Below are 14,649 nucleotides of genomic sequence, written 5' to 3' on the forward strand. Positions count from 1 at the left end.
CATTTCCATTCAATTTTAAAATATACTGAAATTAAAAGCAAGATATAACTGAACATCAGTTGAGTTAATTGCTGTGTATCTGAGAAGCAATACATTTATATTTCACTAAATCTGTGTGGTATTCTCCAATTTTCTAGTTGAAGGAAGAAGTTGTGGATGACCACAATGCCGATTTGGTTATTGTTAGTAAAACCTTCAATGGCATAATGTGACAACCCTCGACGTGGAAGCAGTAAAATAAAGGAAAATTCATAATTTCTTTAAAAAGTTTCAAAAATGTATTTAAATAAATAGATAATCTTAATTATGTTCAAGAAAGTTCAAAACAGAAATTGCATCAATTGTAACGGAATCCCTTCTTGGATAATAAGAAATTCTGGCTCATGTGAACTGTGACCATTGAGCTGAAAGCAGACCAACAGAGAGGAAGGTAATAAAGACATTGTGTGGCTGGAAGACACAAAGGAAAACCATAAGCAGAGGAGTTGGAGGGTGCCAGCAATTAGTACATAGACACAAACAGAAAGAGAAAGCAGACAGAGAAAGAGACAACAAGAAGATCACAGAATTATTATGGCACGGAAACAAATCTCTCTCAGCAAGATATCAAATTTTCTGGACTGGCAGAAAAGGAGACTGGAGCTATTTTGCTCGTTGGCTGAAAAGTTCTAAAGCCTGGAGAGACATGCTAACAGTTTGGAGACACTAAACAGCTGGTCGTTTTTGCAGTTGTGACCAAATAGTGAACTGGGGTGTTATTTTCTCATTGGTTCAAAAAGACCTCAGGAGAGCCAAGCCATTGTTGTGAGCCAAGAGAAACAAAACGTATGCAAGGATGCCTTAAATAATAACTAAGGAACTTTAAGGTAAATGTTGTTAACAAATAGGACTCTTGAAATACCCTGTGTGAATAAGGGTAATATGTAGTGGAACTCTAACTATGGAGTGTCCTGTTTATGCAGGATATGATACAAACGCTTGTAGCTTATAAGACATGCATTCGCTCGATCAACTATTTAAAATGAAATTTTCTATTTTACTTGAAGCATTGTTTGCTTGTTAATTCAGATTTATTTTAATTCAAATCAACAAAGTTTTAAAAAGAGAGTGAAATATTTTTGGCAATATCTTCATTTTGAGATTCATAACTTGCTTTACAGTGCCATGGGATCATAAAGGATATACCTTAATTGGGGGCTGTGCAACAAAATTTCACTGGAAACGTCCATGGGAAGACAGGGTTGTCCTATGATTAGAGGCCAAGTAATTTTGACTTATATTCTGAAAAATGAGAGTTGATCTAAATGAAACATTCAAGATATTGAGTGAATTGACAGAGTGGATACCAAGAAGATCTTCCTCCTGACATGGGAATCTAGAATGGGTAGGATGCATTTTCGGAATAAGGGGTCAATTATTTAGGACTGAGATAATAAGGAATTTCTTAACCTCTGGGGTTGTAAACCTTTGGAATTCTGTACCCAAGAAGGTTGCATATATTTTATCAATGAATGTATTTCTGGTCTCTTAGGAAATCAAGGGCGGTAGAAAGTCGATGCATGAGTGTGCAGTGGTAGCCCAGAATCAACATGACCATATTGAATGATGGACTAGATTCAATGGTTGTTTCATCTCTACCTGCTTTGATGTTTTTATGTTCTCCTATTCTTTGTGATTAAGGTCCAGATATAATTCTGGTGAACCTACATTGCATTTCCTTCATTTCAAATGTTTCTACCTTCTTGTATGCTGGCATTCGCCTTTTCATTAACTATCTGTGCCTGGATGTCTCTGTTTGGCTTGTCCTAAGACGGATGTGTTGTCCCAGTCAAAATGGTGTCTTTCCTTATCTGTATGTAAAGATACTCGTGAGAGAAGGTTATGCCGTTTCGTGGTTAGTTCGTGTCCATGTATCCTGGTGGCTAGTTTTCTGCCTGTTTGTCCAATGTAGTGTTTGTTACAGTTCTTGCACAGTAATGACATTAATTTTGCTTGTTATCTGTGTAGGATCTTTCAAGTTCATTAGCTGCCGTTTTAGTGCGTTGGTGGGTTTGTGGACTACCATGATGCCAAGGGATCTGAGTAGTCTGGCAGTCATTTCCGAGATGTCTTTGATGTAGGGGAGAATAGTTAGGACACGCACGAGAATTCCTAGAAGCATGGCATTCCAACCGGAACTCTATCAACAAACACATCAAGTTCGACCCTATCTACCACCCCCTGAGGAAAAAACAGGAAATGACATCACCACAGGAAATGACATCACCAACCCAAAGAAAACCAAACACATAAATAGAAAGCAGGAATCATGTATAGTGCTTCGCCTGAGGCCCACTGAAGATGTTACTTAACAGGGTGATGAAACGCCAGGAAATGAACCTTCCAGCTCAGTGAGCAAACCTACAAGCAGAACCTCAACCTGAGCTACAAATCTTCTCAAAACTTGCTGTTATCTGTGCCTGTTTAAAACATTTTATGATCTATATACCTGAAACCCAACGCCTCTTTAGGAAGTTCACAGTTTAAGCTTTGAAATTTATACCGTTTAGCAAATGATTAATATATGGTAACATGTTTGATTTGTGACTTAGTTTTCACTACATGTGAAAACAAATTTTAAAGACAACTTTTAGATAGCAAGCAGAACATTTAGGTCACAATAGTAAACAAATAGGATTTTTGTAGAAACTCTTTCATTTGGAAGACTCTGAGCACTATATCAATTACAGAATCAGCAAGGACAATTCACATGACTAGAAATCTATTAAGATCTTGAGTTTTCTTTCACGATTTGGAGAACCATGTTCAATACATTCAATAAATGCTCTATCCAGAACAAAATCAAAGGAGTGCTGGCAGGTGGGACTAGATCGGGTTGGGATATCTGGTTGGCATGGACCGAAAGGTCTGTCTATATGGCTATAACTGCATGTATTTATTTGTATCTCTATTACACAGAAACATTGCATGTGTCAAAGACTTTCTCCAATGCAATAAAAAGGTTTGAATGACCAATTATATGGTTGTCAGATTTGAATATTTTACACATTCCTGGTTATAAATGTCTGGGCTCTGGCAAATGTTTGGAACATTTTTTACCTATTAACAGGAGTTAATTATTGAAAGTATTGTATTTGTGTGATTATACTTAACACGTCAGAATTAACTCAGTTAGGATTTATGATTTCAGACAATAATGTAAAAATCTCAAATTCAAACTCAATTTAGTGCTTACCGGATTCTCCTGTAGAAATATTCCTGGTCGAGTCCTTAACAGGGCTCTGAAGATCTTGAACAGAATTGATGACTTTTCCATTTTTTATACTTTGCACTGCATCTGTGGCTTCCAGAGACTGATCAATGTCACAATATGCTTGATGCAAAGCCTCAATATCACTATTGGTTTGTCCATAGGAAATATCTGGAGAAAATAAGAAGTTGGAAAACCTTTCAAAATCTATGCGGTAATGCTTATAATGATTTCAAATTCCAATACCATATTGGTTACTCCGTTTTACAGAATATTTGATAACACCAATTTTATCTAATCATAGTCTATGCAACTTAAAAACAGATAAAAGATTTTCTGTTCCCAAGTACTACACTTTTACCAAGTGTGACTTTCCATATTCCCATCCGGCCTATTAATCAACAATTACCAAATTATCTAACAAAGTAAGCTAATGCAGCATTTTGTTAAAAAAAAGTGACATTTGGAATATCTTCAGATTATTATATCATTTTGCAGGCCAAATTTGAATAAGTGTTTTACCTCTGTTTTTATGAGAAACCACTTCACATTTGTTCAATGCTTCCTTACAGTCGATGCAACAAATAGCAAACTCAACATTGACCATGAATATGCAATATCAAAATGTTTCGTCTGTGGTTGATTTGGTTTTTTTTGCTAATTTGTCTTTCTGTCATAGAATCATAATACAGTCCACAAGTTATCTTTGGTATTAAGGCCAGGGTTATATGTTAAAAGATCACTTTGAATTTGTTTAAACAGTTCCCACAATAACATGTAGAAATAGGGAGGCATTAATACACAAATAAGTTAAAAAAAGATTATATATTGAACAATTTTACAGCATTAATAGAGAGAAACTGTGTTCATCATAAACAAAATATGTATTTTAATCAATGTTTTATGCAGTACCTGTGAATAACTAAACTTTAAAATGACTGAAAATTATTTTAGAAGTTACGATTTACTTGTTATAATGGTAATTAGTTCAACATAAATCATGTAGCTTGGGGAACCGCCTTGAAAGTTTGCAAAAGGATGCAATTAATGGAAACTCAATATGATGGCTACTTCAATCTGCAGCTCAGCTAGTTCCGTGACTAGGATCAACTTCTAGTAGAGGTCTGATTTTGTTGTTATTTCTAAGATATTGTACGTATCAACTATAGTCCAGTTTCAATATATAATCTAACAGTCCTTTCTTGAAAGTATATACAAATGAACATCAATAGGATATGCATAAGATCACTGGCTATACCTTGATTTGATGATAATGTTTACTCAATATTTGATGATAATTTATGGGTCTTCATGTAAAAGTAAGCTGATTCTAGATCGTGTAAAGGCACAAGAAAGTTCGGGTCTGGAGTACATAAGTTGCTTTCTTTCGCCCCCCACATTTACAGCATCACCCATGACCATTAGGGGTGGCATGGTGGCTCAGTGGTTAGCACTGCTGCCTCACAGCACCAGGGACGCGGGTTCGATTCCCGCTTCGGGTGACTGTGTGGAGTTTGCACATTCTCTCTGCGTCAGCATGGGCTTCCTCCGGGTGCTCTAGTTTCCTTCCACAATCCAAAGACGTGCAGGTCAGGTGAATTGGCCATGTTAAATTGCCCATAGTGTTAGGTGGATATAGGGTAGGGGAATGGTTCTGGGTGGGTTATTCTTCGGAGGGTCGGTATGCACTTGTTGGCCCAAAGGGCCTGTTTTCATACTGTAGAGAATCTAATTATGTGTAGGTTAAGCAAAATGTACCTACTTTTTTTTTAAACACCAATTGATATAAAAAATTATTTTGTTGTATATACAGTAGATCAGATCATTATCATGTATTACTTACTAGTGGTATACATTTGAGATGCTTGGTCTTGTTGTCCATGTTTTTCTTCTGTTGTAGGTTTTATCATAGATCTGTCATCCTCAGATTGTAATAATTTTTGTGTATCAGGAGTTGAATCTAGTGAATCTAGCAGGACAACTATAAATGAAAAGAACAGATATTTATATATTTGACACAAGAAAATCCTGTTAAGTTTATAAGAAAAATTTTAAAAATAAATTTAATTCTACAAATCATTTCACATTCAGTGAAATGTTTTCAAACAAATTATTTTCTTGTCATAAAATCTGGCTTCAAGTAGCAACACAAGACTCCAGTAAACTCAATTAGATCAGACTTAATTTGTACTTTTGTAGTAAAAGCGTTTAATGCTCAGACTGGGAAAACATTGAATTTTTTAGCTTCCTAATGAGAGAATCTTCCTTATACCTTTAGGATTTCAAGGTCACATTCCTATTCATGGTCTATTTGATTGTAGGTGATCAAACTAAATAGGAATGTACTGAAACTGGAGGAGATTACAGAGATAGGGAAGGACAAGGCCATGAATTTGAAAATAAGTATGGGGTTTAAAAATCAAAGCATTGTTAGTCAGAAAACCAATATAGTCAATCAACAAGCGTAGGTTTCTCATACTACAGAATTAACACTATGAAACAGTTCAGAAATTTAAAATCCAACCATTCCAACAGTTGTAGATTTATCTGAAAATTGTTCATATTGTTCCGACTGTGTCAATTTGGCTAGATAGAACTGGCCACATCCAAGTGCGTAGTTAAGGCAAAGTGAAAGTTTCACGAACTTTCAGTCAAATTTAATGATACTGAGTTATTCTAGCTAGGAAATATCCATTTTCCTTGGGAAGAGCAGATGGCGACTTAAAGTATCACAGTTGTTTCTATCTGCTTAATTACATGATGAGAGGATGATGCTACCAATGTAGTTCCTGTTGCTTACTAGTATGATTGATGAACACTTTGCCTAGGCTATACTTGCGCATTCCTCCCTCCAAACTGTTTCCTTTGCTTTTGGAACTGCTGCATATTAAGAACTTAGCCAGCCCATTTTGTTTATAGTTCAAATCTGATCTTTAAATTTTCTGAATTTCCATGGGGTGGCACAGTGGCTAGCACTGCTGCCTCACAGCACCAGGTACCCAGGTTCGATTCCACCCTTGGGCATCTGTGTGCAATTTGCTCATTCCATCAGTGTCGTTATGGGTTTCTTCCGGGTGCTATGATTTTTAACCACAGTCCAAAGATGTGCAGGTAAGGTGGATTGGCAATGCTAAATTGTCCATAGTGTCCAGAAATACATAGGTTAGGTGGATTCACCATGGGAAATGCAAGTTTACAGGGATTGCGGGGGCTAAGAGTCAGGGGGTGGAGGAGATCTGGATGGGATACTGTCCAGAGGATAGTTGTGAACTTGATGGGCCAAATAGCTTGCTTCCACACTATGATTCTATGATCCCTTTTAATTTGCATTTTTCTAAGACCACTGTTGATAATTTCATGCTCCTTGCTTTTTTAAAATGTTTAAATATCTCAATCCTTTAGTTTCCCTGCTTCTTAACTGATAGCTGGAACATGGAAACATAAAATGAAAGGAGAAGGCCATTCACCCCTTCAAGCCTGCTCCAACATTTAATATGATAGATCATGGATGGTCATCCAACTACTGTTCCTGCTTTTTCACCAGGTCCCTTGATTGCTTTAGCCAAAATGATCTTATCTAATTCCTTCTTGAAACATTCAGTGCTTTCTGTTGCAGAGAATTCCACAGGGTCACTACTCTTAGGTGAAGAAATTTCTCTTCACTATCGAATTGTACAGAAGAGATGCCATCAAGAGGTGCCACCCCTTCAGCCCATTAAATCTGTACCGCCAAAAATATAATACTATCTCCACTAGTTCCACTTTCCCACATTAAGCCCTTAGCTTTGAATGTTATGACACTTCAAGAACGCAAAGACTTTTTAAAGGTTGTGAACTTTAATGCCTCAACTATCATACCAGGCAGCGCATTACAGACCCCCATCATCCCTCTAGGTGAAGCAGCTTTTCATCAAATCCCCTCTAAACCTCCTGCCTTTCACTTTAAAATTATGCCCCCTTGTTAATTAACCCTTCAAGTAAGGGGAACTGCTGCTTTCTATCCACCCTGTCCATGCTCCTCATAATCTTATACACCTCTATCGGGCCCCATCCCACCCCCTCAATTTTCCCTGCTCCAAGCTCATCCAATCTCTCTTCATTAGCTGAGATGCTTCATCCCAGGCAACAAACTGGTGAATTTCCTTTGCATCCCCTCCAGAGCAATCATATTCTGCCTATAGTGTGGTAACCAGAACTGCACATAGTACTCCCGATGTGGCCTGTCCAAAAGTTCTGTACATCTCCGACATGACCTCCTTACTCCTATAATCTATGCCACAACTGATAAGGCTTTGAGGATGCTTGCCATTAGGAAGCCTAAAACTTGTCCTGCCCCACCTTCATGGATCAGCACCTTCATGCTGATCCCTCTGTTTATCGGAGATTCCTCGTATCTTGCCATTCATTGAATACATTCTTGTTTTGTTTTCTTCCAAAGTGCATCAACGCACATTTCTCAGGGTTAACTTCCATTTACCATTAATCCACCCATCTGACTAATCAGTTTATTTCCTCCTGTAACCTAACTCTTCCCTCCACACTGTCAACAACTCAGTCAATCTTTGTGTCATCCACAAAATTACTTATTATCCTTCCCACATTCTCACCTACATCATTTGTGAATATCAAAACAATGATAGACCCAGCATTGAGTCTTGTGATAGGCCACTGTATACTGAGTACCAGTCACACAGATGGCCTTCTATCATCGCCTTCTGTCTCCTGTCACTAAGCCAATTTTGGATCCATCTTACTAAGTTGCACCTTCCTTATCAGTTTCCTATCTGGGACCTTATCAAAAGGCCTTGTTGAAATCTATATAAACAAAATCAATTGCCCTACCATCCTCCAAACGCTTGACCATCTCAAGAAACTCCACCAGATTTGGTAGGCTTAGAGAGACAATTGCTGGTGAACTTAACTTGAAGATCACCATACCTCAGGTGAGGGGCAAGGTTGAAAAGATGGAACCTGCGTGATGACCTCAGTCGGTGGGAATGGAACATACTCTATTAGCATCACTATACATCACAAACCAGCTGTCCAGGCAACAGAATTAACCAACTCACACATCATCTTAGTTCTAAATTGCCTACTCTGTATCCTTAGACTGTGGACCCCTGGTTCTGGACTATGGTCATTGGGAACATCAAGTTTTGCTCGAATTCTATGAGATTCCCCACACCTCATTCTTCTGAACTTCACTGAATATAGTCTTAATTAATCTAGTCTCTCTTCATACATCTGTCCTGCCATCCCGGGAATCATTCCAGGAAACTTTCATTACACTTCCTTCATATCATTCCACAGGTCAGGAAACAAAATTGCATTCAATACACCAGGTGTGGTCTCACCAAGGCCCTGTACAATTGCATCGAATTGTCTCATTATGAAGGCAACGTACCTTTTGCTTTCTTCATCGCCTGCTGCACCTGCAGGTGTACTTTTGGTGTCTGGTGTACAAAGGCACCCCAGGTCTCATTGCACACCCCCCCACCCCACCTCAACTTCTCAATCTATTACTATTCAGATAAACATCTGCCTTACCTGTTTTTGCTACCAAAATGGATAACCTTATATATATCCACTTTATACTTCATCTGCCACACATTTGCCCACTGACTCAACTTCTCCAAAATGACACTGAAGCACCTCTTCACAGCTCACTCACCCAAACAGATTTATGTGGTCTGCAAAATTGACCATATTACATTCTATTCCCAAATCTAAATCATGAATATATATTATGAATAGCTGGGTTCCAAGCACTAACCTACCATTTTCCCCACAACTAATGTCAGACTAACTGGTCTATAATTCCCCGTTTTCCCTCTACCTCCTTTTTAAAATAGTGGGGTTACATTAGGCACCTTACAATCTATATGAACTGATCCAGAGTCTATATAATCTTGAAATCTGACCACCAATGCATCCATTATTTTTAGGGCCACTTTCTTGAGTATTATGGGATATAGATTACTGGGCCCTGGGGATTTATTGGTCTTTAAATGCATCAATTTTCCCAACACAATTTCCTTTCTAAGACTGACTTCCTGTAGTTCTTCCTTCTCATAGGACCCAGTGTTCCCCAACATTTTTGGGATGTTATTTGCGTCCTCTTTTGTGAAGATAGAACCAAAATATGTATTTAATTGGTTCTTCCATATCTTTGTTCTCCATTATGGCTTCCCTTATTTCTGACTTGTAGATCAGATGTAACATCAATCGCTGATTGCGTGATACTTGTTTATATACTTCCTATCCCCTATCATCTGATACGAGGACATTGTCTGCCCCTACTATTTAATTCTGAACAGCAATAAGAGTGAACCCTTAACTACTCTCTCCAGAGATGCTGATTGACACGTTATATATATTGAGCCTCTCAGTTCTTGTTTCATATTTCTGGTAATTTACATTTTATCCTTTATCTGTTTGCTTTCTCAACCTTATCACTCTTCACCTCTGCCAGAAGGAAATGAAGATGATCAATTTATAGAGAACCTTTGGATTATTTTTGTGGAACATTCCCCTGTTAAGTAACATTCCCTTTGGAAGCAGAAAACATTTGAGTAAAAAACTTTGCAAAAACAAATTATTTCGGTAAGTATGAAATTAATATTATGTCTTAAAGGGCAAAGGTTTACACAAATATAAAAATATTCAAACATACTACGCAATTTCACAAAAGAAATTAGACAAATAGAGAAATAGATACCAATCCATGGTTAGAAAGACAGGGATAGTAACTGAATTATTCGAAAGATGAGATTTAAGAAGGTGTCTTAAGTTTGAGAATAAAGGAAAAGTGGAATAGTTTCAAACATTCCATGGAAATTTCATGGAAGAGAAACACAATGGTTGAAAGCACCATTAAGCTTTGGAAGTGGGAATATGAAAATTGCCAGAATTGCACATGAGAGAATACAGCATAATTGTGGAGGAATGCCAACTTAATAGAAACAAGTCATGCTGAATTTATAGGAAGAGAGAAACTTAGAACAATCATCACCACTATGTTAAAAAGTACGGAACAAACTATTGAGATTGAAAGCAGACAAGTTCCCAAGGCCTGGTTGCCTACATCCTGGGGCCTTAAAGGAAATGGCAACAGAAACAGTGAATCCTTTGGTTTTAATATTCCAAAATTCCTTGGATGCTGGAAAGGTTGCAGGACATTGTAAAAATGCCGACATGACACCTTTATTCAAACAGTGAGGAAGGCAGAAAGTGGAAAACTATGAACCAGTCAGCTTAACAAGCGTCGTTGAGAAATTGTTAGAATCCATTATTAAGGAATTAATAACAGGACACTTGGGCGGTCAAAATACAATCCTTCAGTCAGCTTGGTTTTATGAAGAATAAATCATGTTTGACTAATTTGCTTGAATTCTTAGAAAGTGAAACAAGCAGGATAATAGGAATGCCGCAGATGTTGTATTTCTGGACTTCCAGAAGATATTTGATGAGGTGCTAAACAAAAGATTAACAATGTAAGAGCATTAGGGTTGGGAGTAGTTTATTAATTGGACAAAGGATTGGCCAACAAACAGAAAACAGGTAGTTGGAATAAATGGGTCCTTTTCAAGTTGGCAAGACATCATGGATAACAGGGTGCCACAGGATTCGATCCTCATGCCCAAATTATTTCCAGTTTATATCCATGACTTGGATGCCTAGGGATAGAAAGTACCATAGTCAAATTTGCAGATGACACTAAAATTGGTGGGAATGCAAGTTGCATCATGGAAATAAGAAACTTACAAATGGATGTGGATACGTGTGTGGGGAAAATTCACAGATAAGTGTGAGGCTTTCCATTTTGCTTGCATCAATTGCACCCAACTAGAGTGCAGGGACAGCAGGTAATAAAGGAAGCCAAATGGAATTTAGGCATTTGTTGTGAAAGGAAAATTCTGGAAGTGTTGCTGCAACTACACAAGAGTCAGACCTCACCTAGATTATCGTGAACAGTTTTGATCCCTTACTTGAGGTGAATGTAGATGTATTGGAGGCTTTTCAAATGAGGTTCACTGGATTGATTCCAAAGATGAGGGATTTATCTTATGAAGGCAGATTGAGCAGTTCAGGCCTATAACTGTCTTGAATTGAGAAGAATGAGAGGACATTTAATCAAGACATATGAGATGCTAACAGGGATTGACAAAGAAAACACTGAAAGGAAGTTTTCTCATATGGGGAAATCGAGAATGAAAAGGTCATAGTTTTTGGATAAAAGGTCACAGATTTAAAACAGAGATGAGGAAAACTTAATTGTGTAAAAGCATTGTGAATCTGCAGAATTCACTACTCTAGATTGTGGGGCATTGCTAGGGCATTAAGGAGGAGATAGACCTATTTTAAAATTAGTAATAGGTTAAAGCGTTATGGAGAGCGGGCAGGAAAGTAGAGTTGAGGCCAAGAACTTTAGACATGATGATATCAAATGTTGGAGAAAGCTTGAGAGACTGAATTGTTTACTCAGAGTCTGATTTCTTATGTCCTTATGTTTATGGCAAGAGGTTTGAAAGAAATTGTCTTTCGATATTACAGATCATAAAACATTGAGTTGTTATGATAAACTTGGGCCCTGATCCTGAGTATGCTTTACAATGCATAGTAATCAGAAGACACAAGGCACAAGACAATGAATCCAGGACGAACGTAGCATAGAATTTGCCACAACAAACTAAAATTGGACCCATATTTTCATGGTTAATGAAACCTGCTAGAATTCAGTTTGAAAATAAATCCTTACATCAGTAAACATTAAAAGATGACCAAAAGCATTAAAACAGTGCTCTTTGACATAAATGATTCTTCAAATGTACATAAACAAAGAGAGCACTTACCTTTTGCTAGCATACCAGGCTCTGCTTCCTTAAAAATAAATAGCAAATAATCTTGATTATTCCAAGCTGCATTTAGTGTTTGAAAGAGTTCTAAAACTTTTATTCTAGACCAAGCTTTCAAATGACTCCTGATCCAAGTTTCTCCAAGAGTGGGATATTAAGGATATTTCTTAGAGAAATATGTACAAGGAAGAAGGTATATGATGTGTTTTAAGAACTGAAAAGAAGAACCATTAGTGATTGGAATAAGTAATTTGAAAATTCAACATCTACACAAACTATTTTTATGCTGCACCTTCAACATAATGAGACACCTCAAGATGCTTTGTAGGAAAATCTAAAGCAAAATTTGAAACAGAGCCACATAAAAAGTGATACAAGGACAAATTGCTAAAAGCAAGGGGAATAATAAAAAAAGATGTAGGCTTTAATGAACATTGAAAAGGTTTCAGAAGAGAGTTCTGAGTCAGAGCAATTAAGAGGGGGAAGTTCAGAGTTTGAAAACACATGCTTAAGGCATGGTCATCCATACTGAGCAATTCAAAACAGCAACCCTCAAGGCAATCACACAAGTAGAAAAGAATAGAAACACGATTCTCAACTCAACTGGTCCATGTACTCGACTGAAAACTCCTCCCATCTTTTCTCACTAATCTATCAGTGTAAGCATTTCTTCTTTTTGCCATCAAAGGTTTAATCGATAGCCTCTAGTTATTGCTTGTAAACATATGAAACAGCAGGCTCAAATCATAAATTAACACAGTGAAGCTTATTAACCTATTATATTAATTCCCTGTCATAGAATCAGAATGCAATTGTTGTTCCTTCACCAAGTCTGGCAGATGTTTCTATATGTTTATCACACCAAGTTTTGATAACCATACAAAATGTGCTCGTTAATAAATTTCATTTATGCTCCTTATTACTGTTTTATTCTGAAATAATAATTTTTACTTATATCATTTTTACAAATCACATATCCAGAAGTGCGCTCACACAACCAAACATTTTTGTTTTTAGCTATTAACTGCCACCATTAGATCACCAGCATACCCAATCAGATGTTTGCATGTAAAGCCTGTTAAGGGCAATGTAAACTACCAGAAATGAAGGAGAAATAAGAAGAGGGGGCTAAATGAAAATAGAGTTGCAAGGGGAACTCAAGACCACTAGTCACTCAAATAACATTATTACATGACCTGCCTCCCAAACATGATAACTGAAGTCTGAGGCCTTTTTATAGAGTTATTGAATTTCCTGATTCACAGTCATTAAATATTTAACTGCATAGTCTGCTTTTTGCCTTCAACCAACTCTATAGATTCTTCGACCCAAGATTTGCTCGTTGAACCTGACCTATTTGGTCTAATTTGCCCTTCAATTATCTGGCCTTCTCACATATTCCCAATTTTTTTTTCATTCAAATACTACAGAATTCGAACACTGTTGAAAACAAAAGAGATGCCTTGTTGAAAGTTTTTGTGTTGCCGCGTCACTTGTGAAAAGCATAAAAAACAAAATACAATAATCTTGACAATCGAGTTGGGACTCAGACTTCTTGTCCAAATCTGCGACATATTTTAACATAGCCCATGTTGCTCAGACCCCTAAAAAGGTCCTGCCAGTAACAGAAAAGGCAGCAGGCCATTTGACTTCTCATGTCTGTTACATTATTCAATTAGATTTTTGAACTTTTACCAGTTTGTTGCCTCCCTCAATAAATCTAATGAATGGTACACAGCATAGGGAAGAGATTGATTAATTTACACCTAGATTATTTTTTATCCCATTTGGCTTTGTAGGTGAGAGACTTGAAGTGATGTCAGGCGAAAAAAATCTGTTTCACAAAAGCAGAATTTTGCTGTTTTAGACAAAACACTGGTCTTCGACAAACTGCACTTTTTGTTTCTCCCCCCAAGAAGACTTTTATTTTGAAAAAGAATTTAATTGCCTATGTAAATGAAGTTATATTAGAATTTTTCATTCCAAACATCAAGCTTACAAAATAAATACAGTACCTGCTCTTTTGTCTCCTTCACAGTTTCAACAGTTTCTGGAATACATTCAGTCTTCAATATGTTGTCATTTAATCCAAAGTCTTCACTTCCAAATTTGGCATCAGAATAATCATCAAAATCATCACTGTAACATCTTGACGCTGAAATCCAAAGTTTAGAACAATATTAACTATGTGGACAATTCCAAATTACAGGTACATTATTTCACATACATCTGAAAACAAGTTTCTAAATTCAAATGACCTACAATTAAAAGGATTTGTACATACAAATGTGGAATAGCAATCAATACTATGATACTAGTTTTCCACAGACAAAGCACAGTCAGTTGAATATTGTAACTTGAAATATTGCCAACACCAACAATATAAATACTTATTGGCCACAAAATACCACAACCTTACAGATTTTATTATAGAAATAATTTATGAAAACAATTTATAAACTAGTCACAAAAGTTCTTGCAAAATTAATTGCGACAATGCATTCAGTTGTTATACTTATTAATATGATGTTTTGCACCACATTG

At 36.9% G+C, this 14,649-nt stretch overlaps 1 protein-coding gene across 7 annotated transcripts in view; it reads right to left on the reverse strand.

Annotated features, from left to right (window-relative positions):
- Positions 1-14,649, reverse strand: part of cep162 (centrosomal protein 162) — a 122,136-nt gene that overhangs the window by 85,537 nt on the left and 21,950 nt on the right. For all 7 annotated transcript variants that reach the window (XM_072553333.1, XM_072553314.1, XM_072553295.1 and 4 more), the window contains 4 exons: positions 14,121-14,260; positions 12,103-12,130; positions 5,094-5,231; positions 3,236-3,421 (listed from right to left, as the gene is read on the reverse strand). In XM_072553333.1, coding sequence (XP_072409434.1) covers positions 3,236-3,421; positions 5,094-5,231; positions 12,103-12,130; positions 14,121-14,260 — 492 coding nt within the window. The remainder of the gene's footprint in view (positions 1-3,235; positions 3,422-5,093; positions 5,232-12,102; positions 12,131-14,120; positions 14,261-14,649) is intronic.

Source organism: Chiloscyllium punctatum, chromosome 3 (assembly GCF_047496795.1).
Source record: "Chiloscyllium punctatum isolate Juve2018m chromosome 3, sChiPun1.3, whole genome shotgun sequence".
Classification (NCBI taxonomy): Eukaryota; Metazoa; Chordata; class Chondrichthyes; order Orectolobiformes; family Hemiscylliidae; genus Chiloscyllium; species Chiloscyllium punctatum.